The sequence below is a fragment of the Trachurus japonicus genome, chromosome 1, assembly GCF_045865225.1.
Source record: "Trachurus japonicus isolate A0001 chromosome 1, Traja_1.0".
Taxonomy (NCBI): Eukaryota; Metazoa; Chordata; class Actinopteri; order Carangiformes; family Carangidae; genus Trachurus; species Trachurus japonicus.
In genome coordinates, this window is record NC_140907.1 from 32,553,745 (window position 1) to 32,580,974 (window position 27,230).

The window sequence follows — 27,230 nt, forward strand, 5'->3', positions numbered from 1 at the left end:
GCTGTTGCTCCCAAATGACCTTTGTCAGATCTTCTTCAGCCCAAAGCCTCTCAGAAAGATTCCTACACCCTGTAACTGAGAGCACCTCTAACGCCAGAGGCTTCCTGATGGCTAAAGCTAATCTTTGCTGGAGGCTTTCAACGCTGTGTCGGTTTTAAAGAACTATAGGAGGACATGGAGGACCTTATTCTTCAGGAGATAAGTGCTGGAAGCCACTGGCGACTCTGGAGTCAGTGAAGCAGCCGCCCATGCTGTTGTTTTTTATTTTTTTTCTTGGGTTTTTAACAACTGTTTCCAACAAATCTCTGAATTGTTGGACATGTTTTAATGCGACTGCTTCTTCTATCCCTTCCCCTCACCGCGTGAAATGCTCGTACAGACTTTACTAAACCTTTTCCGATATCAGGAACCAGTTGATCTGCAATGAACTGCACTCCTAATGCCACCATCACTCCTCAGCAGGGGCTGGTCGCCGGAGACGGAGGGTCCCAGGGCGGCGGGCTGTGGGTGACGTCCCTGCTCGGCGCCACGCTGATGATCATGTGCGTGATGGGTTTGGCGGGAAACACCTACACCCTCGTCATCACACGCTCGGCCGCTCTGCGCCGAACGGGCTCCATGTACGTCTACATCGTCAACCTGGCCCTGGCCGACCTGCTCTACCTCTCCACCATCCCCTTCGTGGTCTGCACCTACCTGGCCCACGATTGGCTGTTCGGCGAGGTCGGCTGCCGCGTCCTGCTGAGCCTCGACCTCCTCACCATGCACGCCAGCGTCTTCATCTTGGTCGCCATGAGCTTGGAGCGCTACCGTGCCGTGGCGAGGCCCTTCAGCGCGCACAGGTCCTCGTCCCGCAAACGGCGGCTAGCGGCGTGCGTTATCTGGGCGCTAGCGTTCGTGCTCACGCTCCCCATGATGGTGATGATCCGACTCAGGGAGGGAAAACCCACTGCAGCAGGTTTGGTAAAGAGGATCTGCTTCCCCACCTGGACCCCCGAGGCCTTCAAGACTTACATCACCGTCCTGTTCTTTACAAGTGTTTTAGCGCCCGGGTTGGTCATCGTCGGGCTGTACGTCGGGCTAGCTAGGCGCTACTGGGCGGCGCAGACTAGCTTGGGAGGCAGCAGCCGCTCCGCACGGAGACGAGGACTCAAACAAAGAGTTGTATCCATGATCTTCAGCATCGTGATGGCTTACTGGGCCTGTTTCTTACCCTTCTGGGCGTGGCAGCTAGCCAAACTGTTCTCGCCAGAGTCGCTCAAAGCGTTGTCCGCAGCCGCGCATAACTACGTGAATTTCTTTGTCACGTGTCTGACCTACGGGAACAGCTGCATCAATCCGTTTCTGTACACTCTCCTGACCCGGAACTATAAAGATTACTTGTCCCAGAAAGGTCAGTCTGTGGGGTCAAGCAGAGCTGATCCTGGGTCAGCTGTGACTACGCCACTACAGGACCTTTAGTAGAGGAATGAATGAGCATAAACACTCAAGAGACAAAGTTTTTTTTTCCGCAAAGGACATTTTTGTTTTAACAATTTTATACAAAACTGGAAAATTAGTATGTGTTTGTGAGGCTTGTAGCACTTTCTACAGCCTCGGTACAGGTGGATGTTTGCTAACATGAAAGTCCGACTGCAAGTCTTCTGGTTGGAGGGAAAATGGCACAAAAGATATATTCTAACACACATCATTTGACAATCTTTAATTCCTGACAATGGCAATATAATATATACAAATTAGCTCGTGAGACATTTTGAATTTGATATCAATTTTTTAGATATGAATTGTCAAAAGTTTCTCTGTGGTTTCTGTTAAAAAGAAAAGTGAGACTATGAAATTAAATATAATCTGTTCCAATGCTCCCTTTTCTTTTCCTATTTGCCATCAACACCACAAACACACAGACATGTAAAGTATATTTCATCTTCTTCTAGGAATGTGGTTGCATCGTGCCACATTCCTCAGCCTCGTATCACAGGTCTTTTGAGTCCTCCTGTAAATTGTCTCTGTAAGAGTGTGTTTCATCTCACCTCTGCTGTATATTCTCCCTCCGTCTGCATTAACCTGTTTGAACCTGTAACATGTTCTCTATCCTGACCAGTCCAGTCAATGTACTTTTCTGTGTTATTATGTTCTAATCTTTCTTTTGTTTTTATTCCTGTGTTTGCATTTCATTTGTATGTGTTTAAGTCACTTTTTTTTTTTTTAACAGACTTTCATTTGAAAAATAAAAAATACCACACATTATTATGCAGAAATACAGAGTGAATTTGACCTATGATAATTATACAGCTTCAGTGAGCTGATTTCATTATCATAATGGTATATTGGAATTGTATATCGCTAACAATCATGCACTGGTCTCTTTGCTTTTTGATCAACTTGCACTAAGGCAGCATGTTCAGTACCAGCAGGGGTTTGTTTTCTCTCTCTTTTTTAAGCTGGTTGTTGTTGATTTTTTTCCAAGTTGAAGTTTCAAGTTCATTTGTTTTTTCTTTTTTTTTCACATGTAGTTAAAACATGCTCCGTTTCTTGAGTTCTTAACATATATAATATATGTAATCATAAGGCATGTGTTAAAGAGTGAGAGACAAAGAGAGACAGAGTTGCACTTTTCTTTTTTCACAGCATTTATTAACAAACCCAGTGACTGAAGAGATGACAGACAGGCACAGTCCAGTGTGATGTGCTGTGGCTCCCTCTGTTGGACATTTTCTCTTATTACAATGTTGGTATATTTCCATAAGCCTCAACAGGAGCGAGGCCTGGCCTCAGTGATGTAAAACAGAGTGTTTCAGCAGCAAACAAGCAGGTGGACAGGCCGAGAGTCAAGGGTGAAGAGGAGGTCGATGTCTACTTGATCTTGATGCCGACGATCTTTACATCGTCGCGGACGTCAATGTACTTGTACTTCACGTCTCCCAGGCGGTTGGGGAAGTTCATCATGGAGCCATCGGGGAGCTTGATGTAAAACTGCTCCATGTTGAAGTTGATGTAAAACTGACAAAGACAAAGAGAAAGACACAAAACACACAATTCATCTTCTAGTTTCAAGTTATGTTTTACAATCTTGCTCAACAAAATGATTAGACTGACTGAAGCAGCATTTTCAGCAGAATCATCAAAGTGAGTACTATTTATCTCTTTCTGAGGCGCTTAACATTTATGAGCCTATAAACCTCTTTCATGATTGTATAGCTCAGCGGCTATTGACCTAACTGTTACAGCATGGATACCAAGCCCACTAATAATCTCCCAGGGGCTGTAGACATTATGAAACTTGAGCTTGAGCCAAATGACAGCAACAGATACTGCAAAAAAAGTCACACGTCTTTTTGTAAAGATGCACGTTAAGCCTTTGTTGCCTAAACTACGATAAAACCGAAAGAATGCAACTTAATTCTTTAAAACCTTTAACAATTTGAGGTGCTGCAGAATGTGATGAAGATCAGAACAGAAAGGAAAAAGATTCATTAGTGATTTTGTTGCCAGGTTAACTCATCTTTGTATTTTCAAAAAATATGTATGTTCCTTTAATGTTGGATTCACAATGGATTCAAAATAGGCTCAAAATAATCAGAGGGTTTACTGATACCACCTGTCTTCCTATTATTTTAGGTTGGGTACAGTAGATACTGCTGAGGGACTGGTATTATATTCATGTCATTGACTTTATGACTCTACCAGTGTCTTGTACTATACTATTATATACTGTACTTACTTCCTTCAGACTGAACCTTGTGTGTTAATGGTCAATTGGTTCTATCAAATCAAAAACAGGGGGATTTGGAGATCGCAGATAACTAATTGTACCAACACACCTTGCATTCCTCTCCACGTGCGAAGGGGAAGTTTCCCTCAACCTGCTCTTCACCCCAGCCTCCCCCAGACAAGGAGTTGCAGACAATGGTGCCGGTTTCGAAACGAGGGTTGAAGTGCAGTGCGAGGTTTTCAGAGTCATGGCCGATGTTGATGGAAAAGCTGGAAGGAATTGGAGGAGGCCGAAACAAAGAGGTCCATGAAACAGCAGGAAGTGGATGAATCATTAACCAAACTCATCTTTATTCTACTTCCTCTTGATTGAATGCTGCGTGAATGTGAAAACTGAGCTGCATGAAACTGAGATGATGGCTGAACACGTTGAGAATGTGTCTTTTGATATCTAATGCGGGCGGCCTACCCGTGGCTGTCGTCCTTGGGCTTGAGGCGGATCTTCAACTCCGTCCCCTCCTTGAATGTCATGTCCTTGAGTTTCTGTCGAAGGAAATGACAAAGATGACTACAGGAAGTGATAGAAATAATCTACATCTAAAAACACACTGTGAAGCTAATAATTTGCCACCAGAACTCTGAACTGCTGACCCCTCGGTTCCTCATATTCAGGTGTCTGTTGGAGGTTTCTTCCCGTTCCTCTTCGCTGTCCCTATAAGTGCTTGTTCATTTTGGGGACTGTTGGGCTCTTGACCTTACTCTGTTGAGTGCCTTGTGAAGCTACACATCTTATTAGGTCATGTTTTATAACACCTTAACACAGTGTTTCCCAACCTTTTTTGGCTCGTGACCCCATTTTGACGTCACAAATTTCGGGCAACCCCATCAATCCAAATGCGCCAGCTCAGATATTTTTAGATGCTGCATTTTATTTAAACTCAATTTATATTTGATAAAGTGAAAGTATAGACTACAGTTGCTTAAGATTATGTGGTATTTTTAATCATCATTTTAAAAAGAATAATAATTAGTTAAAAAAATGTTTTTGTCAGTAATTTTTTAAAATCAATTACTAGACATTTCAGGCGACCCCCATTTGAATTCCAGGCGACCCCACATGGGGCCCCGACCCCAAGGTTGAAAAACATTGTCTTAACATGTACTTCAAGTATATTTAAAGACAGATCCAAATAACAGTTTGTAAAGTGTAGTCCGAAGGGAGATTTTATAATTGTAGGCGTTCTTATCTTGAGCTGTTGATGATCAACCAGGGTAGATCGATGTACCCACGGCTATAAAAGCATTGAAACAGGAAGGTCCTGTATTTGCTCATTGACATGTCTTCGTCATGCAGCGGCAGTAAAACAATAAAGAGGCGCCCATACTGGAACCTTCTACTACGGTCCATCAGCAGACACTAGGTACCATCTGTGTGCTCATATATGTAACAATTACATAAAAACAGGTCTGCAAAACTAACTAACACCTTAGATTGACTTCAAATATTTGCACTTCATCTCAGCACACCAAGAATTTTTTTTAAATGTTTGTTCTCCAAAATACCATTGAGTCCTTCCTATCTATACGCTGAGCATCACCTGATCGTTACACGTAAACTTTGGGCCACTGTATAGCTGCACCGCACCCATATATCCATACCACCCACAATATATTCTTTGAAGTCATATCCTATCCCCATATCGCTCATTGGTATCTTCTTACGTTTATCATTGACTAAGCAGGACAAAGTGCTGGAAAATAATTAAGAGAAGTTACAGTTTATTAATCCATGAAGAGATATGAGTCATTCTAACTATTTAGGAGCAGTGCACATGATTTGAACCAATGGCTGTCTTCTGTTCCCAGGTCAATACCAGAGTACCATACCGAATAATAAATCTATATATCAACATTTTTAATGTGATGTGACTAAACACTTTTGAGTTCTCATTAATTTGCCACCTAATAAAGTCAAGTAAAGCTTTAACTGAGTTTCGACACAGAGATATTTTAGATTCCTTGCTTCTCATTGGATTTATTGCATCGTACTAAAATCACATGACTGGTGATAATACTCAAGGATCTGTGACTCCTGAATTAAAATCAATGTTTGATTAAATGCTCAGTAAATATCACATCTACTGAAAAAAAAAAAAAATTAAATTAAAAATTAGTGTTAGGCCTTTTCTGCTGATTTAAAATGACATCATCACATTAACACTGTTGAATCAGTGTTAAAGCTCAAAACTGAAATGATAAATGTGTTTAAATGTTTTATATGTGCAATCAGATGGAGAAGCTCCTTGACGGCAAGATGTATGGCATAATATGTGGATTTTTGATTACATTAACTTTTAAAGTTAAATCCAAAAATGTATCAGACCAACAGAAAATGAGAACAACTTAAAAAAAAACAAAAAAAACTTTGTATATAATGATAAAATATACAGATTATATACAGAGTTAATTAAGAAAATCATTGTGAATGAATCTCTTCAGGTCACTTACCATCTTGGCTGTCGTCAGTGGGTTTTGCCGTGAGTGACAGAGATCTACAGGCAGGTGAGTGGTTTATATAACACTGGTGGTGTCAGGTGCAGGACACAGCCAACAGGAAAACGGTTGTAAAAAAAAAAAAAAAAGATTAACATGTGACAATATCTCCTTATTTGAACTGAACCCACTAGGCCCCTGTTCTGCTTCAGGGTGGGCTGCCCAGGTGGAAATTCAAAAACAGTCAATGTATCTTAGACATAATAACACATCTCTGAGTGGTTGGTTTTAAGATTTTTCAGTGATCTACCCTCATAAGAAAAGTCAGGCTATTCTCAGAACAAACTACAGCATTTGGTTACTCATTTACTTCTGATGATGGTTGAGATTTTACAAGCTGTTACTCATATATTCATACACTTCATTCATTTTATTGTGACTATATTCAAAGGTTTAAATGTCACATGTGTAAAGACACTGTTGTTTAGACAAGCTTTTGGTTGATAAGATGCCTATGTAATGTTATTGGTATACTTTTATATTTTTTATGTAATGTAGGCCTATTTATGTGTTATTTGAATTGCCCAATTATTCCACTTTGCACTTCATTGTAAACCATTTTTTGATTTTTATGTGTGAAAAGTGCTAGAAGTATCATCCGGGTCATAGTTATCTCAAGGAAATTTAAATCGAACGCAACTGGACTTGGTTATTTGTCTTAGGAGACGTTTCACCTCTCATCCAAGAGACTTCATCAGTTCATGCTCGCATCTGACCAGGCTGGGACTCGTACACGGACCGGGGTGTTACTGGGTCTGCATGATTGTTCATCCTGCACTAACTGAATTACTGTGTTTGTCACTGTATTCTTAATATTATTGCTATAAATCATTTTATTCTCCTAATTATCTGTATTTTTTTCTATTCTATTGGAACAATTGGAATTGCTGTGACACAATAATTTCCTGCAAAGGATTAATACAGTGAGCCGGTGCATATTCTCATTTGCCCAGGTCATAGTATTTCAAAGGAGGTTAAATCGAAAGCAACTGGACTTAGATCCATCTGACCAGGCTGGGACTGGACCAGTCCCAGCCTGGTCAGATGCGTACATGAACTGATGAAGCCTCTTCGATGAGAGGTGAAACGTCTTCCTAGACAAACAACTAAGTCCAGTTGCTTTCGATTTAACCTCCTTTGAAATTAATACAGTGCTATTCTATTAAATTGTATTTAAAACATACTGCAGAATGAATTTAGGATCGATCAAATGTATCGTCCTCTAATTGTTCAAATGCTGATGATAACTTCCAAGTTACCGTATTTGACATTATTATGTCATAGTGTGAGTGTGTGTTGGTGAGGGGGGAGAGAGGGTAGGTGCTGGTGTCTGTCTGAAAGTAGGTCACGGTTTCAGTGTTTCACTCGAGCAAAAACACTGACGTGTGCCCTGCGTTGAATGTGGGCGTGGTTTCCGGCGGAGTAGCCAATCCGCTGTCTCCATTTTGAAGGTGGGCGTGTCTTAGAGTCAGTTGCCAACAAACCGAAGCTAAAGCGAATAAACAACTAAGTTAGCTTGTCGGCTAGCTACAGTAGCAACTGCTGGTATGTGTTCATTTCAAATGAGATTTTTTACAAACTATTTCGACTTTATTAACAATTCAGATGGCAGGAAGTTCTAGATATAGATGATATGTTACAGTTATGACGATTTATTCAAATATTCTCCCACTTTTTGTGGGTGTTAAATATTATAACAGCAAGTTCGATATTTTTGCAGTTAGCATGAGCTAACTGCCAGTGATAATCAACCTAACTTTCTTGTCTTTTTCAAAGGGAGACAGGTCAGTTTGTTTATTAATATCTGCTACGTTTGCATTATTATTCCTTTCTTTCTTTGCAGAAATGGCGTCGGTAACGGCGACAGAGCCAGCGATACGCCCGGCTGCTGCACTAATACCCGCAGCAGAGTCCATAGTGCCCGCTTGTATGTTTGCACCTGACCGGGGATGTGCCGACGATCCGACCGGCGGAGAGGGCTTCGAAGACGGCGAGGCTACCAACGGCGAGCCCGCGGATCATTTAGACTTAAGCAGTAAGGTGGGCCTCACTGTGGATTTGTAAACCTACTAACGTTGGATTTTTAAACACGTTGCACGGAAAGCAGCTTGTCTATGTTGTCTCATCGCTTTTGCATGGAGAGTGCACACAGCATGTTTTTTTGTGTTTGTTTTTTTGCTGCCTCTGCACAACTCCAGAAAGTGACACGTATGTTGCAGTGTGTGTGTGTGTGTGTGTGTGTGACTGCATGCAGCTGGCAGGGTCACACACTGTATCTACTGTACTGTGCAGACTTCGTAGTTATTTACATACTGAGAAAAAACATAACAAACCCTAAGGCATTAAGATTGATTTGTCTGATTTGCATTGCACATAGCCTCAAAGCAAAAACACTTCTGACTTCTCATTCCTTGTTGTGAAGCTGTGAATTGAAGACATTCATCACAAAGACTTTGACTTCATGTTTGCTCCGGTTTGACCTTTCCAGTCTTTTTTTTCCTTTTCTTTTTCTTCTGTCTCTCACTTTCCAGGTGGTCCTAGTGAGTCCAACAGGGGAGCAGTACGATTCATTACTACGGCGTCTGAGGGAGCAGATAGATGAAGGATGTGGAGAGACCATCTACGTGGTTGGCATGGGCTCAGGTAAGGACCCATAATAACTTTCACTTGAACTTAGGAATAAAGTCATCAGCCGAGTAAACACTGTGGTTATAAGCCAAGTTTTATCAGTCTGGTTGAAGTGACCTTTGGTATGGGCATCCTGTTTGTCTGGAGCAACAAAGCAGCCTATTGTATTCAAATAGGTGTGGTTATACTTTGTCTTACACAGATGAATGAATGCAATGCATGCAGTGGGAGTAGGTGAACGGTCGCCATTTTTAAATCACCTTTATTGAACAACATGTTAAGACTCTACATTGAATTATACTGTTCTAGAACAACCTCTTCCCCTGCTGTTGTCGCTGGTTAGAAGTTAATTCGTAAAGTAAATCTTTATTGTCCCGAAATGGGCAAATGTTGTTACCGCGTGGTGCTTAAGACACAACAGATACTAAGATAACAGAGAGGAATAGACAAAACAGCACGGCTGTACTGTACTAGAAGTGCAAGTTTAGTGTGAGTGTGACTACCTCCTTTTCCCTGCGTTAAGGAGGGTGATGGCTGTGAGGATGAATGAGTGTTTGTATCTGTTGAATTTGTGAAGAAATCAATTGAAAAATTGAAAAAATATGATAACTGTAAGACGTTATGGTTAGGTGAAATTTATATCAACAGAAAAAATGGAAATCTTTTCATAATATCATACAGAATGTAAATTGAAAATGAAGATGAACACTTACTGAAATCTCATGCTCATGTAAAGTGCCTTGAGTATTTTGAAGGGCGCTATATAAATACAAGTTATTATTCATGGAAAAGATGAGATGAAAAGGTATACAGTATGAGGTATGAGATGTGTCTAAATAAAGGAGTCTCATAGAACAATTGATTATCATTGTATTTACAACAGCTGGACAGGTTGAGGAGTTTGAAGTGTGGTGTCTAAATAATTCATGAGATTGGTTTATTCTCTAAAGAACGTCAAGGTCACCCATTGAAATGTCATGTGAAGTGATCTGCTGTAACTCTGAGAGGACAGTGGTCTGACTGTGGCCAGACGTGCCCCGGGCCAAGTATTCTGTTTTAGTCGTATGGAGTATGTAGTGAAGTTGAACAGATCCTATAGATGGCACCACAGACTCAGCAGCATGGTTTAAGATGAAACCTCAAAATTAAAGACAGTGTGTCTTTGCTGTTCGGAGAAAAAGAACATTGTATATACACGTTGAACAATTTCAAGCGATGGAAGCTATTGGTTTACATTGGTTTAAGTAGTTTGGGAAGTCATTAATTATAGTCCAGTAATTTTAAGCCAAAAAAGGGGTCAACGTTAAACAAATTGCAACAGAAGCAAACTCAACTGATTTTGTATCCTCAACATGTCCTGAGTGAGGGGAAAAAAGCCCCGAAGAATCCCATTAGGGGAAAGTTTAGAAAAACACCCAAACATATCCCATTTATATGCATATAAAAAAAAATTTTCACGTGTATAGGGTAAAAATTTTAACCTTTAGATATCTCCATGAAAATTACTGAGTGGATTACTTACATTAAGACAAACAAAAAATGTATTACAAGTTTTTAGAAATTCTTTGTTAACATGAGCAAATTTGCATAAATTTGCATACATTTGCATAAATTCCACCGTTTTGACGGCACCTGTATATATGAAGTTGCTGTGGTGGTACTGGCATGAAAATTGGAATGAGTTGACTCCATCGGTCAACCGACAAGTTGACCACTTTAAATTTCAAGATGACTGCAATTTTTCACGACAGCCACATCCTTAGTAGAGCAGGTATGACATGCTCCGTCTCTATTAATGCTCATGGGTAGCCTTTGGTTCCATTCCTTAAGTTTTTTAACTGTAATATCATATTACAGTTAAAAAATGTCTTGTTCAATCTTGTTAACATATTATATGGCAACAAGATTGAACAAGACATTTTCACCTGCTCTACTCAATGTTTAGATCAGGTGTTGTATGTATGCAAATTAGCCATACGTAATTGGATTATGCACTGTTGGCTCATGTCATACCTGCTCTACTAAGGATGTGGCTGTCGTGAAAAATTGCAGTCATCTTGAAATTTAAAGTGGTCAACTTGTCGGTTGACCGATGGAGTCAACTCATTCCAGTTTTCATGCCGGTAGCACCACAGCAACTTCGTATATACATGTGCCGTCAAAACGGTGGAATTTATGCAAATTTATGCACACTTATGCAAATTTGCTCATGTTAACAAAGAATTTCAAAAAACTTGTCATACATTTTTTGTTTGTCTTAATGTAAGTAATCAACTCAGTAATTTTCATGGAGATATCTAAACGTTAAAAATTTTACCCTATACACGTGAAAAAATTTTTTTATATGCATATAAATGGGATATGTTTGGGTGTTTTTCTAAACTTTCCCCTAATGGGATTCTTCGGGGCTTTTTTCCCCTCACTCAGGACATGTTGAGGATACAAAATCAGTTGAGTTTGCTTCTGTTGCAATTTGTTTAACCTTTTCTCATAAAATGACTGGACTATTAAGTGTTTTTGGGAAAAGCCAAGGCACCAGTGTGCAGTGACAGTCACAGAGCGGCGGTCTCTGTCAGCTGTGGCCCAGCCGGTCCCCTCGGGCAGCTGACCCCCATTTGTCCGCTGTTTTACTTTTCATTCTGAAATTCCCCTCCACACGCAACAGACGCCAGGGCTTTTGTTGACAAGCAGAGTTATTTTTTGCCTGCTACAGCATCACGTCTGACCCCGTGGTCTTTTTTTTTAGGGGGGGAGGGGTAGGGGGGGTCAGAGTGCATGTGTGAAAGAGGGTGTCGTTTTCCCCCTGCTCAGCACAGGGGACTGTCACTGGGCCATCCATTCATGAATGTCTGTTTGTCTGACTGGACAAGCAGCGAGCTGATTGGTTGCTTTGGTTTGGGTTTAGTCGTCACTTTACTGAAAAATACACCAGATGAACTTGTCTTTTTCCAAATAGATACTCACTTAAAGGGATAGTTCAACATTTTGGCAAATTCTCCTATCACTATAATCCCTATAGTCATAGCAGTAGGTTCATTACCTTTAATTATCGGTGCATGTTGTTTTGAGATCTGCGGGGCAGAGACGTGAGCTGCCCAGTGAACACAGTGGAGGTGAACGGTACAGGTCCCCTCTCCCTCATCAAACTCATCAAATACACAATCCAACAACTCCAAAACACTCTGGTGGACAAGTTGTGACCTGCACATTCACCACGCTATGAGATAATAACGTAACATTACGAGACAGAGTCGTTTTAGAGGCAAATGCAGCTGGAACTACATTCCAGACACGGCTGCTGGGCGGAGGGATTTCAAAAGCGCAAGTAGTTCAGAGTATTTGCTTCATATGTTGTAATGTTACATAATTACACATGATTATTTCATAGCGTGGTGAATGTGCAGGTCACATGGAGTTGTTGGATTGTGTATTTGATGAGGAACAGGGGACCTGTACCGTTCATCTCCATTGTGTTCACTGAGCAGCTCACGTCCCTGCCCCGCTGATCTCAAAACAACATGCACCGATAATTAAAGGTAATGAACCTACTGCTATGACTACAGGGATTATGGCACTAGGCGAATTTGCCAAAATGTTGAACTATCCCTCTAAAGAAAGATCTGTCTTTATGTTGTAACCTATAGCTGGGATCCACCCATGCTGCTATTCTTGGCCTGTATCTGAAGCTAACTGGTTGTTGTGTGGTCTTACTGGGAGGGACTGTGGTCCTCCTCTCTTCCCTCTGTCCCATAAACCACCTGTTTGTTGACTCTCGTCTTCTACAAAGCCTCCCTTCACTGTGTTGTTTGTACTCCTGGTCACCACCCTGTCATACAGTATATTAGCGAGTTGCCAACATTCCCACAGCGAGGCTTTACATTAACCCTGACATTTTGCAGCGATGCTAGAAAAGTATGTTGTTTCAGGCGCTCCAGATAAAACATGCATTAAAAAGCAAAGGTATCATTTTACATCACTCTTTCCTCTTGCTTTTTAAAAAAAATCTTACTCCTTTATCCCTCTCTGTTTAGATGGAGGCGACTATGGCCTGAATGAGAAGGACATGGAGGCGTCGGTGGCCACGGTGCGGTCGCTGTGTGAACAGATTGAGGCCGACCTGATCCTACTAAGGGAGAGGGCCGACACCGGCGGAAAGATTCGGGACTACCTCATTCGGCGGCGCGTGGGCGAGCAGGATTTCCTGGAAGTTAGGTAAAAAACTAAAAGAGAAGCATAGCTGCAATCTGAACCACTGTGTATTAGTTTTGGGTGAAAGTAAGTGAGTTATAGTGGCCCACGCCTCAACAGCTAATGTGCAAAGTAACAGCGACTGAGTGTGGCTGCATGGGGCCGAATTTCAGCAGCTGTCACATGAGATTCAAATGTTTATGCTTTTTTCCTTTGATGCAAATGCAGTATGATAATATCCATTATATAACTAATATGCAAAGCTTCTGTCATAGATACATTTGATATCGCTGACGTGTGAATCAGAAATTCAGACGTAAAAATTAGGTTTATAATCTTTCTGTAACTGAACCTTTTTGTTTTGACACATTCAGATATTCTCTGTATCTGATATCGGTCTGTAAATAGCAGTAAGAATGAAAACAAATGATGGATCTGGATAAAAATAGTCTGATGGATTTTTCCAGAGCCCTGTGAATGTGACAGATTATGATTTATTACAGCTCAGCCTCTTATTGTGTCTGACATTGCTGCTGGCGGTGTTTATGCTGTCATGCACTCTGTGTGGGTTTCATTTATGTTGACGTGGAAGTGGATTTGAGAGGTGATAGTTGTTGTTGTCTCACTCTTGTTCATTTGAACTTTTAATCACCTCATAAAGTTTGCACCGAGTGTTTCCAGCAACACTGTGATTGTCGATGACACCAACAATATAATATATAACAAGTCTATAGTATCAGTTATCAGGACTGATATTTAACTTAACTTAAAGGGATAGTTCAACATTTTGGCAAATTTGCCTGTCCCTATAGTTTTAGCAGTAGGTTCGTTAGACAGAGTTGTTTTCGACGTAATCTAAAACAACTCTGTCTGGTAACGTTGTGTTATTATCTCATAGCGCGGTGAATGTGCAGGTCACAACTTGTCCACCAGAGCGTTTTGGAGTTGTTGGATTGTGTATTTGATGAGTTTGATGAGGGAAACCAAGAAATCCCATGAGCCTCCGTAGCGTAGCTCTGAGCAGCTCACGGCTCTGCTCCGCCGTTCTAAAAATAGCTTGCACCGACGATTAAAGGTAACGAACCTACTGCTAAGACTATAGGGATTATGGCAATGGGCCAATTTGCCAAAATGTTGAACTATCCCTTTAACTTGATTTATATTTTTAACCAACTGCATTGAGAAATATGAGACCACATTACTACATGGACGTAGCACACACCCAGTGTTGGTTATAATTATATGATGGTGTGGATTTAACAGGTGAAGGCAGTATTTTACTGCTGCTCTCTCTCTCAAAAGTCAAGGCGAGCTGTATATTGATGAACAGCTGCAGTAGCGCAGCTGCCGCGCACATGTGAGGCAGCCAGTGTGTCAGATACAGTTTCTTTTCTGAACCACTTTGTCTGCCTCCATCTGCAGGTCCCATGGCCAAACACACAGAAAGTCACTTCAGTGCTTCACTTTTTTCTCTGTCAGTTCCCTCTGCTCTAGACACAAACTAATACACATCCTTTCCATACATCACACATGCAGAAAGGTGCAGAAGAGGACTTTATGCCGTCCTCTTGAAACAATTATGTGATGATATTTAATCAGTGTTTAGATTATTGTGATTTACAACGTCCTAAATGTCTCTACATCACATCCATGTTTCTCACTCAACCCTCCATCCTTCGTCTTGTCTCCAGGGTGGCTGTCGTAGGGAACGTGGACGCCGGGAAGAGCACCTTGTTGGGGGTGTTGACCCACGGTGAACTGGACAACGGCAGAGGCTTCGCTCGCCAGAAGCTCTTCAGACACAAACATGAGATGGAGAGCGGCCGCACCAGCAGCGTGGGCAACGACATCCTGGGCTTCGATCAGGAGGGACAGGTGAGAAACCAATCTGCAAAGACATGATCGAAAGATGGAAACATCTGTCCATAAATGCCCCGAAATTTCTCTCTTTCTCATATTTTTCTTCACTTTTGGACATTTGTTTGTTTGTCGTCTCTCTCACACACTCAGTAAATCATATTCTGTTTCTTTCAGGTGGTGAACAAGCCCGACAGCCACGGCGGCGGCCTGGACTGGACCAAGATCTGTGAGAAATCCTCAAAGGTCATCACCTTCATCGACCTGGCCGGCCACGAGAAGTACCTCAAGACCACTGTGTTCGGCATGACCGGACACCTGCCTGACTTCTGTATGCTCATGGTGAGGGAAGGGAGGGAAGAAGATGCACATGGTCGTGAGAAAATCCTACACAAGTTTTGTTTTATTTCAGTTCACATTAATTCCTTGGCCTTGTCTCTGTCTGCTCTCAGGTCGGCAGTAACGCTGGCATCGTTGGCATGACCAAAGAGCACCTGGGCCTGGCACTGGCTCTGAACGTCCCGGTGTTTGTCGTGGTTACTAAGATAGACATGTGTCCAGCCAACATCCTGCAAGGTAAAGACACCCAGACTCTTGTTGTTAATGTTCAACATTTTTGGCAAATTTGCCTATTGCCATAATCCCTGTAGTAGTCATAGCAGTAGGTTTATTTACCTTTAATTATCGGTGTATGTTGTTTTAAGATCCACAGGGCAGAGACGTGAGCTGCTCAGCGAACACAGTATGATCCCCTGTTCCTCAAAACTCATCAAATACACAATCTAACAACTCCACAACACTCTTGTGGAGAAATTGTGACCTGCACATTCACCACACTGTGAAATAATTATGTAACATTACGACACATGAAGCAAATACTTTTGAAATAACTCTGCCCAGCTGCCGTGTCTGGAATGTAGTTCCGGATGCATTTGGCTTGAAAAAAACTCTGTCTCGTAACGTTACATTATTATCTCATAGCGTGGTGAATGTGCAGGTCACAACTTGTCCACCAGAGCGTTTTGGAGTTGTTGGATTGTGTATTTGATGAGTTTGATGAGGGACAGGGGACCTGTCACCATTCACCTCCGTTGTGTTCGCTGAGCAGCTCACGTCTCTGCCCCGCTGATCTCAAAACAACATGCACCGATAATTAAAGGTAATGAACCTACTAATGTGACTACAGGGATTATGGCAATAGGAGAATTTGCCAAAATGTTGAACTATCCCTTTAAATATCAACTTTCCGAACGTGCTTCACAACTTCACCCAACATCCAATGGAGTTAATGTTGAAGTTTCAATACGTTCACACAGTAAACACAATGAATTGTCGGATAGAGAAATGACTGACATGGTAAATGAATTCCCACAGCAATACTAAAACACAGATAACCCATAGTCACAGTTGTGTTGTTGTCACTGTCACTACTTGGCTGCACTTTAATTATTTTAAGGCAGCGTGTGTAAAATCCAACACTCACTCACTATAAAAGCCTCTCAGGGAAAGAGAAGAATCGCCCCCACCAAGTCGTGCTGCTGCAGGGGCTTTTAATGTGAAACCAAAGGAGGGAAGAGTCGAGTTAGCATTAACGGCAAATCACATCAAGAGCAAATTAACAAAGCAAAGTGGGAGCAGTTTAGAAAAACAAGTGCAGGACTCTACACTCACTTTGTCCCTGGGGAGCGCTTGTGCTCCTGAGCTGAGAAAAAAAAATCAGGGGTGTTTACTGATAAAAGGAGGCGTGGGGCTGCAGGGTGCACAGGTCTGTGTGACAAAACCAGGGCAGTGGCCAATTAAAACCAGTCCAATACCAGAATTCAGTAGGTAAACAGATGTTTTCTACAACCTAAGAGGCTGTGTGGGCTAAATTTTCTTTTCTTTTACTTTTTTATCCACACATTAAATACATTTTACAACCTGCGCACATCTGTGTTTAGTAGAAAATGTGAGTGAGTGTTCGTGACTAAAGTGTGACTAAATATGCTTTTAACAAAAGGGGATGTAGAATGTTTACACTCACCTCTTTGTCAAACATGTTTCATTAGTTTCTCTGAAGTTGTGTGGTTTGTTCTCAGATGCTATGACAGCTGATATTTCTATTTGGAAAATCACTCATGCATTGGATTTATGTGTGTGTGTGTTTATCATTCTGCAGAGACACTAAAATTATTACAGAGGTTATTAAAGTCTCCGGGCTGCAGGAAGATCCCAGTGCTGGTCCAGAACAAGGACGACGTCATCGTCACAGCCTCCAACTTCAGCTCAGAGAGGTGAGAGCCAAGTAGACGTGCTGAAAATGTTCAGATGTAGAAGTCGCACTGTTGTTTTGTATGTTTTCATTGTTTTTTTGGTGTTATGACTTGAATTTCACAATATTTCTGTTGAGAATTTATTTTGGAGAAACACATTTATATGTAAGGACTGTTAATAAGTTTCTTATTTATATATACCGTAGATGACCAAATAATCGCCCGCGTGCAAATACGCGCCTGTGCTCTAATAGCCGCCGGGGTCCGACCTCATTTGGCACAATAAACGCCGGTTCAATTAAACGCCCGGGCGATTAAGTGTTTACCATAGTCTTGCACAGAAAACAAAAGTTTTTTTTAACAGCGCTTCACCGGCTCTCACCTCTGTCAGTCAGCCCCTCCTCTCGCTCTCTCTCTCTCGCATGCAGGCGCACACACACACACAGACACACAAACACAGGCGCGCTAGACTGAGGGATATAGGGATATGGATAAATGCGCTAATGTACAGTGTTGAAATTACCGCGATCGACCCCCCCTTCCGTTATCATTCATAACACTGCTCTGATCAGCTCCCTGTGTCGCGGTTACACAGACAAACTGTCTTTTTATTTATTGTCTGATGTCAATAAAGATGCGTCGGGGAAAAAAGTAGTTTTGTTCCAGTGGTCCTATGGTGAGCTCCTTGTTCTTTGCATGATGGTCTGGTGCTGCTCGTTGCAAAAATAAATTGTAGCCTGTTGCAAATACGCGCCTGGTTCTTATAAACGCCCGGGGTCCAAGTCGATTTAGCATATTAAACGCCCGGGCTAATAAATGGTCATCTACGGTAAGTTAATATCCACATAAAGGCAGTTGATGTGGTAAGTGTTTAGTTAAAAAGAAGACTGTTCATTTGCTTTGAAACTATTTCCAGGTAAAATGCCTTACATTGTATTAAAAAGGGACTTCACTACCCATAACTCATAATTTTTTAAAGTTGAACAACTCAGCTGCAACAGTTTCCCCTCTGTTACTTTGAGTAAATATTGAAGTATCAGTTTTTCTGCATCCTCGGTTTGTGTTGTAGGTAATAAAGCAGGTTAATGACGTATTTCTTAGATGTTTTAAAGTTTTCTAGTCAGCAGTCTCCATCAGAGAAGGTCAGGTAACAGGTTTGACTCCATAAAACTATAGAGAGGATGGTTTTTAAATGTCATGTTTCCTCTGACATTTTCTCTCTCTGCAGGATGTGTCCAATTTTCCAGATCTCCAACGTGACGGGGGAGAACATGGACCTGTTGAAGATGTTCTTGAACCTCCTGTCGTCTCGGACCAACTTCAGCAACGACGAGCCGGCCGAGTTTCAGATCGACGACACGTACTCAGTACCGGTATGAACTCTGAACACACAACCACACACCCACCCAGCCACTCCTTTTAGCTCTCTGTCCTGTTTCTCTCTCTAAAACATGACAGTGGTTTCAACGGGCTGACAGTGGTCCGTCCCTGCAGAGACCCGCATCCTGGAAAACCTGGAAAATGGTTGACCAATTTTCCTGTCATGGAAAATGAGAAAAAAAAGTCCTGGAAATACCCTGGAGAATTATTTATCACATCATGCCTAGCGAGCACTTTTATTTGATCTCTATTTACGTATATTCGAGAAAGGGAAAGCATAGAATGCAATTGTTTAAGATTATGTGTTGTGTTTTTAATCATAATTTTTAAAAGAATGATATGTTAAAAACATATTTTTATCAGTATTTCTTTTTTTTTTTTAATCAATTACTAGACATTTCATGCAACCCCATTTGAATTCCAGGTGACCCCATGTGGGGTCCCGACCCCAAGGTTGAAAAACACTAGGGTAACCCTTTAATTTACAAGCCGCTGATTACGTGATAATGTCAAGAAATATGTCTAGAAATTGCGTGGAAATAACGGCCTATTTTATAGTAATGTCCAGAAATAACAGTCAATTGAAGAAAGAAAAATTCTGACCTTTCCCCAAAAATCAAAGCATTAAAAGCATGTGTAACCTTTTGCCTTTATGTAAAAATGACATTATTATGAAACTGACCGTTATGTCTTGGCTATTTCTTGACATTATCACATAATTATCACGTAATTAGTAGCTGTAAATTAAAGGGTTACCACAAACAGGTTAAATGTACAAAATAAGGTTCAACTGTCAATGAGAAAGGTTTTCCCAAGCATGAATGGGGTGGGGGATGCATCAGTGTATGGCGTAATAACATTTCCGTCATAATGTAGCAGCTGAATCCTGGAAAAGTCCTGGAAACTGATTTAAAGAAAAGAGTGGGGACGCTGAGAGCAGTGACGTTACACTGAGAGTATTTGTATGCAGAGGTTGGTTTGTCAGTAGAGAGGGAGATAAACACAAGCAGCTTCTATACACAGTCACAGCACTGAAAGCTCTAAGAGTTTATTTTCCTTGAATGCTTCCTGGGTGAAAGCAGAACCAGCAGACATTGTGGGGGGAAATTGAGAGTTGTACTTTCTGGCTGTGAAAAGGACGACTGTGGCAGAACCTTCATGATAAAGCCAAGTTTCACAGCTTCAGGTGTTTGTGTTCAGGCTGGGATGGATGACGACGTCTCTGTGGAAAGAAAAGAGACTTTAACTGATGTGTGGATCCTCTTGTCTTGTCTGCAGGGCGTGGGCACAGTAGTTTCCGGGACTACGTTACGTGGATTGATACGGCTCAACGACACGCTGCTCTTAGGCCCAGACCCGCTCGGCATCTTCATCCCCATCGCCGTCAAATCCATCCACCGCAAGCGGATGCCCGTCAGAGAGGTTCGCGGCGGACAGACGGCGTCCTTCGCTCTAAAAAAGGTATGAATTTCCATCTGCTGCAAAAAAAATCGACAGGGAGGAAACCTGACAGACAGTTTTTTTTTTAAGTGAATTATTCAGAAACTTTTTAAATGTAATATGCATACAAATTAGTTTCCTAACTTTATAATCACTTCTGTAATGCATGTAAATCCCAACGTGTGGGAGCAGGTAGTCTTCTGTCTCTAAGTCTTGGCTTCATCACCTCACAGACTTTGTTTTTCTTTTTCACCCTGCTGTTCTTTCCTGTGTTTTACTTTCCTGCGTGTGTGTGTGTGTGTGTGTGTCCTCAGATCAAACGTTCATCCATAAGGAAAGGAATGGTGATGGTGTCCCCGAAGCTGATGCCAGTAGCCACCTGGGAGTTTGAGGCGGAGATTCTGGTGCTGCATCACCCAACCACGATATCCCCGAGATACCAGGCCATGGGTCAGTGAACGCACCGTCACATGCTTCTGATCTGTTCCCTCCCTCCATCTTTCTTTCCTTCCTTTTCACTTCCTTCTTTCCTTCTTCCTTCCTTCCACGGTCTGGGTGTGGCTACAGAAAACCCCTTATCACCCTAATGTTTAGACTTTGACCTTGGGACTTCAAACAGACACTGGTTAGATGACCTCATAGCTCTGTTTTTGTCCTGTAGAGTGAGTAGGTTGGATAAATAATGTGGAGCGAGGCCGTTGTACTTGTGTCTGGGAGCGTTGGTTAAAAGACGGGCTGTGGCATTTTGCACGTGTTGCAGGCGACTAATGGAGGACTAGGAAACACCACCGTAGAGTTTTGAACCGACAAAAGCATGAATGAGTTTCTCAAGGTCAGCACAGCTAAGAAAGAGCTTCACTTTAGCTTTTACTAAAAGACAAGATACACACGTAGTAACATTGTATAAATGTTATATAACGTTATCCACTGCTCCATGGATTGATTTTTCGCCGGCTTTGTTAAAAACAAATGCACATGGCCAGGAGGAGGGTTAGCAAAACAGAGGAAGAGCGACCAGACTTGCATAGTTCCTCATAGTTTGTTAGTTGAATTTTAAACCACTGTCAAACTTAACCCAGAGGTATCAATATGTCCCAGTCGATCTTGTGTGTATTGGTACAATTTATAAGAGGTCTAGCTTCATGAAAAAATGAAAAGCTAAACAGAATGTCCTATAAAGAGTAAATAATCCTCTCTCTTTCTCTCTCTCTCTGTGTTTCTGTGCCATTGCACCAGTCCACTGTGGCAGCATCAGACAAACGGCCACCATCCTGACTATGAATAAGGACTGTCTGAGGACAGGGGACAAGGCCTCCGTCCACTTCCGCTTCATCAAGACCCCCGAGTACCTGCACTGTGACCAGAAGCTGGTGTTCAGGGAGGGACGCACCAAAGCCGTGGGCACCATCACCAAGGTACCGGAGGCTTCGAGCGTCCACACACACACACACACACACACAGACACACACGCACACACACACACACACACACACACACACACACACACACACCAGAACAACCACAGCTGATTTCATATCACAATAATGTAGGGATGTCACGATTATAGATTTTCCTTGTACGATTATTGTCCGAGAAATAATCACGGTATTATGATTATTATGCATTAATTAATTTCACAACATATGAATGTGTAAAATCAAATATAATTGCATTACTAATTATTTTCACTAAATATTTAAAGGATCTACTATTAATAGGCTATATAATCAATTATTAATCCTCCAGGGGAAGTGTTTAAATATTCAAATCATTAATTGTCATCTATACCAAATGTTCAAGTTTAATTTAATTGTTTATTTGTTTTTTTTATCACAAATGACACGCTAACCTTTAAATTTCTACGCTAGGTAAATGGACCAGTATTTCTTACATTTACCTTTACTTCGGTGCACATCTGCCTTTCCGACATAATCTTTTTTGGAAAGTGACGGTATTAAGGAATCTTTACGATTAATTAATTGTGGCGTTTAATACCACGATTAATTGTGAAACAAGTAATCGTGACATCCCTATACAATAATGTCATGTTGTGCTCAATGTCCTCAGCTACTCCAATCAGTGAACACCCAGGCAGCTAAGGCCCAGCAGGCCAAGGCGCAGCAGGCCAATAAGAAGATCGGCATGGCGGCCAATGAGGAGGCTGGATCGACAGCGCGGCCGCCCAGTCCCAACGCAGCGCAGCTACCAGTGAGTAAAACCATGTCCAGTAGCCCTCAAAGAAAAGAAGTCAGATGTAAAAATATGAACATTTATGAATGATAATATTCTTTATTCAGCCGGTGCCCTCATTAAAAAGTACGTAGTAAACAGCACCAAGGTAAATTCATGGACATATGATAATAAAGAAGGCAGTAACCTTCCACTCTGGATCGTATCATTCATAGAAAAAATATATTTTTCAGAGTTGAGTTTTGTCGAGTCGCATCACAAGGGCACATTCCTTATTTAACACATGGCTTTGAAATTAAAAGGCAAGGTAATATTCAAACAGTGAAGGAGAAACACCTGCTTCCTGTTCCTTCCTGCTTTTGACTGTTTTTTAAAACTCACCACTTAATTCTTCTCTCACTCTTCCCTCTCTCGCCCGTTCTCCTCCATCCTTCAATTATCAACATTTTTCTCCCTCCTCCTCCTCCTCCTCCTCCTCCTCCTCCTCCTCCTCCTGTGTTTACTGTTTTTCCTCCAAATCTCCTTCTATATATCTCATTATTCTACCCATAATGCCCTGTTTTCATCTCTCCATATGGCTGCACCTGCCCTCTCCTTATTTATCTTATTTTCTTTCCGTTACTTACCTCTTTATTTGCCGGCTCATCATCACCGCCACCTCCTTTCTGCTTCTTCTGCCCTTTTCCTCCTCTGCTGTCGCTCCCTCCCTCCCTCTCTCCCTCTGTCTTGGCATGCTGCGTCAGACAGTGGCAGAGGAGGAGGAGGTTCTGTGTAAAGATGGAAACAAGGAGAACAAGGTAAAGAGGTTTCTGCAGACTCTACTCCCCGTCCCTGACTCCTACAGTTTGTGTATGTTGTTGTTGTTGTTGTTTTTCTCCACTTTCTCAGACTCGACTTCACAAACCGAAGCTCTGTGAGCACGGCACGCTTCACTTTATATTCACACATCAGCTCCTCAGTCGGTGCATCTCCTGTGTTTTACGGCTGCCCACTGAGCTGCTTCACCTTTTAGCAGTGAAGTAGATGCTGAGCCGGAGCCCAGTGGTGGGCTGGGGTTTAGAAACAGTCGAGGCACAGAGAAATAACATTCTTATAGTCTGTCAGTGTGAAGTCTAATTCAACTAATACAGAGCATCTGCACATGTTCTGTAAGAAAAACTGAGAGCGTTTCACACCAACCTGTATAGTTCCCTTCAAACAAACTCAAATTTGTTTCCCCCCTCCGTGTGGACCAAACAAGCCGAACCGGTTCAAAATGAACCCTGGTACGGTTCGTTTGAGGTCTGAACGTAGCCCAGCCTTTACATCCTAATAATAATGATGAATTTTATTTTTAACACGCTTTTACAGGTGCTCAAAGACGCTTTATTTCCACATGATTGAATAACCTCAGCGTACATGTGGCTTTGTTTATAAATTCTGGTCCACATGCAGAAAGTGCAATGTGAAAGCAAATCACACCAAACAAGCAAAAAAAATAAAAAATAGCATTTGGTCGGGACCAAAGCAATGGAACTAATGGACTTTTCTGGTGTGAAGTTGCTGTTTGTAATAATGCAACATGTTATAATTTGAGTTTTCAGACGTATTACCACTTGATACATAAGATAAGATAAAATGAGATGATCCTTTATTCATCCCACGATGTGGAACTTTACAGTGTTGCAGCAGCAGACAACAGTGTAGGTTTATAGAACACATAAAATAAATATAAAGCAATAAAAAGAGCAATATTTGTAAGAGAATGTACATTCCAGCAGTGTGTGTGGCAATATATAGAAGAACTGATTGTTTCTGTACAGATATACTATCTGTGATTGGATGTACCGGTATATGTATTTATAAAAGTAATTCTGAACAGAAATATAATATCAGTCTTGTATATGTACACACATATGTGTTAAAAACAACACTATCAACAATCTGCTGTGACCTCCCACTACACCTTGTCTCTGTCTCCTCATGCTGTTGCTAAGATGGATAAAAATAAGTTATTCCAATATTTGTGTTAACATCTAGTGGTGGTGAAAATGTAAAAGTTCACTGTGACCTCACAAAACACTCAATAAACACAGGTTATGATACAATTAAACATTATTGTCTAATTGGATGAAATGAAATGAACATTTTATATCCTCCTTGAAAAACACTTGTACATTACACTGTAACCCAGGAAGGAGAGACTGTGATCATAGTTTCTGTCAGTTGGCTGGTCAGTGGAGTCATAAACTATTCAATAATTAAACTATATATTATAACTAAACTTATAACTATGAGAAACTTTAACATCGTCTTTAACTTCTTGACCTTTTTAGTTAAAGACACGAGTGAGAAATGCACTTCTTTATGTCTAAGCTGATACGAGCTCACTGTCATGTTCCCGTGTGTGTGTGTGCAGCTCAAGTCTGGAGGCGGTGGGCGCAGGAGAGGCGGTCAGAGACATCGAGGGAAAGGCCTGAACGCCGCCACCATCTCCACAGCGGTGCCGGCCGGAGCAGCAGGCACAGCGTAAACCACAACAAAACAAAAAAAACCCCACAACCCTTCATTTCCTCTTTGGCTCTTGTCGTCTCTTCACAGGGAGGGAAAGTGACCGCTCTGATGGTTGTGTACAGACCGACTGCACTCGTTTCTTTAATATAAAGTGATTACTCAGCAACTTTGAATCATAAGAGTGAGTTATTTTCCAGATGAAGTCCATTTAAAGCTTTATTGGCGTATTTACCCGTGGGCTGCAGAGGATGAGGATTTTTTTTTTCAATTTTTTTTTCTAGTTTGAGTTTTACTGCAGTTAACTGCGAATTGTAGGTGACTTTATAAAACATGTAACATTTTCTTTTGTAATCCAGAAGTTTTGGGGGTGTTCATCTTGTCTGCAGTTGAACAGAGTTTCTTCTATAGCGTGAACCATCAACAGAGGCGTCAGTCACTTTCCCTGCCTTCCAGTTTGCCTACCTTCGGTCCATCCTCTTTTATTTCCCCTTCCTTTTCTCTTCCTCGTCCTGCTGTGGGCCTAACTTTCATTGATGCACCCTTTCCCCCCCTGGGACGACACGACACCGGGGGGTCGGAGGAGTCAACGTTTGTGTTTCGCTGGCTGAAAACCAGCTTTTTGTTTCCCCTGTTTTCTAAGAAGTTCCTCCTCATTGAGACTGACAGTTTGAACACACGCTGGGATCTGATTGAAATGAAAGGGAACTGATGCCAAACTTGAAGAGTTACAAGTGTCCCACAGACACAGCCGACATGTTCATTTTTTACCCCGAGAGCTTGAGTTGTCCCTCCCCCCCGCTGAGGACCTTTCTGTTTTGTGTAACAGAGATTTCATCGGGTAAAATTTTAGGGCCAGTTAAAGAGAAAAGTTATTTTCTTTCCCTGTGATTAGAGCCACTAATGCACTATCATGAAACATCTCCTCATAGATGAAGAGAAAACAGTCTCTCATCTGTCTGATGCAGCAATACAGAGGATTTTATACATTTTTTATTCAAGCCCTTTTCTAAATTCACACAGGTCTCATGCTGCCAATAGAGAAAAGCCTTGAATTAAAGGGATAATCCAGCGTAAATTAAACCCATGGTCTAACACGCCATGACACAGAGTAGGCCCTGCCATCGAGAGATCAAGTTTTCCGACCGCAAACTTCTCTAGTTGTAGCAACTTCAGCAAAGACGGCATGATAGCAATACACTATGCCGTCTATTCCTCCACCAGCAAACCGCCATCAAAAAGCCACAAATAACGCTCAGAACAGCACCCAACTTCGTCAACAGTACAAATAGGGTCCCAGCCTATAATACGAGGCATCAAACACCTGCTAGCTTTGCCTGAAAAGAGACGAAAGCCAAACTCACTCACTCTCCTCCACCCGCTTGCTACTAATGCAGAAGCCCTAACGAGTCGATTACCGAATGCAGTAGAAAAGTAAAGAGTCCAGTGATGTTTAGTTCCGAAAATGCAGCGACTGTGATAGTTTGAACAACTCGACTCTGTTCATTTCCCTGTGAACACTGTGAACACTTGCTAGTTATTGTTAGAAACAGAGAGGAACACTGATGCATTCAGTAATCGACTTGTCAGGGCTTTCCAACAAGTAGCAAGCAGCTGGTGGAGAGTAGATGAGTTGTGTTTTTGTCTCTTCTCAATAGAAACCAGGCAAAGCTAGCAGGTGTTTGATGCCTCATATTATGGGCTGGGACCCTGTTTGTACTGTTGATGAAATCTGGTGCTGTTCTGAACATTATTTGTGGCTTTTTTGATGGCGGTTTGCTGGTGGATAAAATCGACAGCAATGTATCGCTATCGTGTGGTCTTTCCTGAAGTTGCTACAACTAGAGAAGCTACAGGTCGGCAAACTTGATCTCTTGATCTCTCTAAACTTACACCGGAATATCCCTTTTAGCTTCCTCTAGTTTGTCCAGTGTTAAAGTGACACCTTATGATGTCACCTACTTTGCTGTTTGTTAGGTCCACCTATAGATAAAACCCTTGCAGTGTAACACAACACGTCCCTGCAGGAAGCTCATGATGAGGTGTTGGTTCAACCGTACGGTCAGGGTGTGGAGGCTGCAGTGCGAAGTGCTGCTGGTGAGTTTGTATTGTAATAAACTGACTGATGTTCCTGTTTGTTCCCCAGCAGCACAGACCACAGCCTACAACATGATCATACAGGCGAGTCGACATCTCTCTCAAAACAGTTTCAACACACACTGAACATTATCACCTTTGTGTTGGGAGGATTTACTGCAGCACTGTTGCAGTACACTGGCAAACAAGCACAACTCTCTAACATTTTAAAGCACTCTGACAACCAACAACTCTAGAAACTGATCCATGTGTATCCAAAAAAAAGAAAAAAAAGGACCTTTATTTAGTATTTTTTGCCACTTGAATACAAAAACTGAACTTGTCACACACCACACTTGTCAAAAGCCAAGTAAGAACTTCTGTAATTCACAAAAAAAAAGACTTGAATCTGCACATCATCTCCTTATTCTCTATATGAACGACTGGCTGTGAAGCGTATTTTCT

The 27,230-nt window shown here is 41.7% G+C and overlaps 3 protein-coding genes across 4 annotated transcripts; 2 read left to right on the top strand and 1 right to left on the bottom strand.

Annotated features, from left to right (window-relative positions):
• Positions 1–320: 320 nt before the first annotated feature.
• On the top strand, positions 321–1,501 carry uts2r4 (urotensin-2 receptor 4). Its single transcript, XM_085785631.1, has one exon. It carries the CDS (start codon positions 424–426, stop codon positions 1,459–1,461), a length of 1,038 nt encoding a protein of 345 aa, XP_085641757.1. The 5' UTR covers positions 321–423; the 3' UTR covers positions 1,462–1,501.
• Positions 1,502–2,612: 1,111 nt separating this feature from the next.
• lgals2b (galectin 2b) lies at positions 2,613–6,329 on the bottom strand. The gene is made up of 4 exons (XM_085785632.1): positions 6,220–6,329; positions 4,181–4,254; positions 3,822–3,981; positions 2,613–3,000 (listed from the first exon to the last, which is right to left on the bottom strand). The coding sequence occupies exons 1-4, from the start codon at positions 6,220–6,222 to the stop codon at positions 2,854–2,856; spliced, it is 384 nt and encodes a 127-aa protein (XP_085641758.1). The 5' UTR covers positions 6,223–6,329; the 3' UTR covers positions 2,613–2,853.
• Positions 6,330–7,764: 1,435 nt separating this feature from the next.
• On the top strand, positions 7,765–24,858 carry gtpbp1l (GTP binding protein 1, like). 2 transcript variants are annotated; one of them, XM_085785628.1, is made up of 15 exons: positions 7,765–7,809; positions 8,108–8,304; positions 8,796–8,907; positions 12,924–13,104; positions 14,772–14,955; positions 15,115–15,279; positions 15,390–15,513; positions 17,096–17,210; positions 18,418–18,562; positions 19,848–20,030; positions 20,324–20,459; positions 21,246–21,424; positions 22,077–22,217; positions 22,943–22,996; positions 24,598–24,858. In XM_085785628.1, exons 2-15 carry the CDS (start codon positions 8,110–8,112, stop codon positions 24,709–24,711), a joined length of 2,028 nt encoding a protein of 675 aa, XP_085641754.1. In that variant the 5' UTR covers positions 7,765–7,809; positions 8,108–8,109; the 3' UTR covers positions 24,712–24,858. The 2 variants fall into 2 exon arrangements, with proteins under 2 accessions (XP_085641754.1, XP_085641755.1); XM_085785629.1 differs by lacking the exon at positions 22,943–22,996.
• Positions 24,859–27,230: the final 2,372 nt, after the last annotated feature.

Coding starts and splice junctions, on each gene's coding strand:
- uts2r4 (XM_085785631.1), top strand. CDS start 424: ATGAACTGCACTCCTAATGCCACCATCACTCCTCAGCAGGGGCTGGTC.
- lgals2b (XM_085785632.1), bottom strand. Junction 3,982..4,180: donor CCCAAGGACGACAGCCACGG/GTAGGCCGCCCG, acceptor AATTCCTTCCAG/CTTTTCCATCAACATCGGCC. Junction 3,001..3,821: donor CACGTGGAGAGGAATGCAAG/GTGTGTTGGTAC, acceptor TGTCTTTGTCAG/TTTTACATCAACTTCAACAT.
- gtpbp1l (XM_085785628.1), top strand. CDS start 8,110: ATGGCGTCGGTAACGGCGACAGAGCCAGCGATACGCCCGGCTGCTGCA. Junction 8,305..8,795: donor ATTTAGACTTAAGCAGTAAG/GTGGGCCTCACT, acceptor CTCACTTTCCAG/GTGGTCCTAGTGAGTCCAAC. Junction 8,908..12,923: donor CGTGGTTGGCATGGGCTCAG/GTAAGGACCCAT, acceptor CTCTCTGTTTAG/ATGGAGGCGACTATGGCCTG.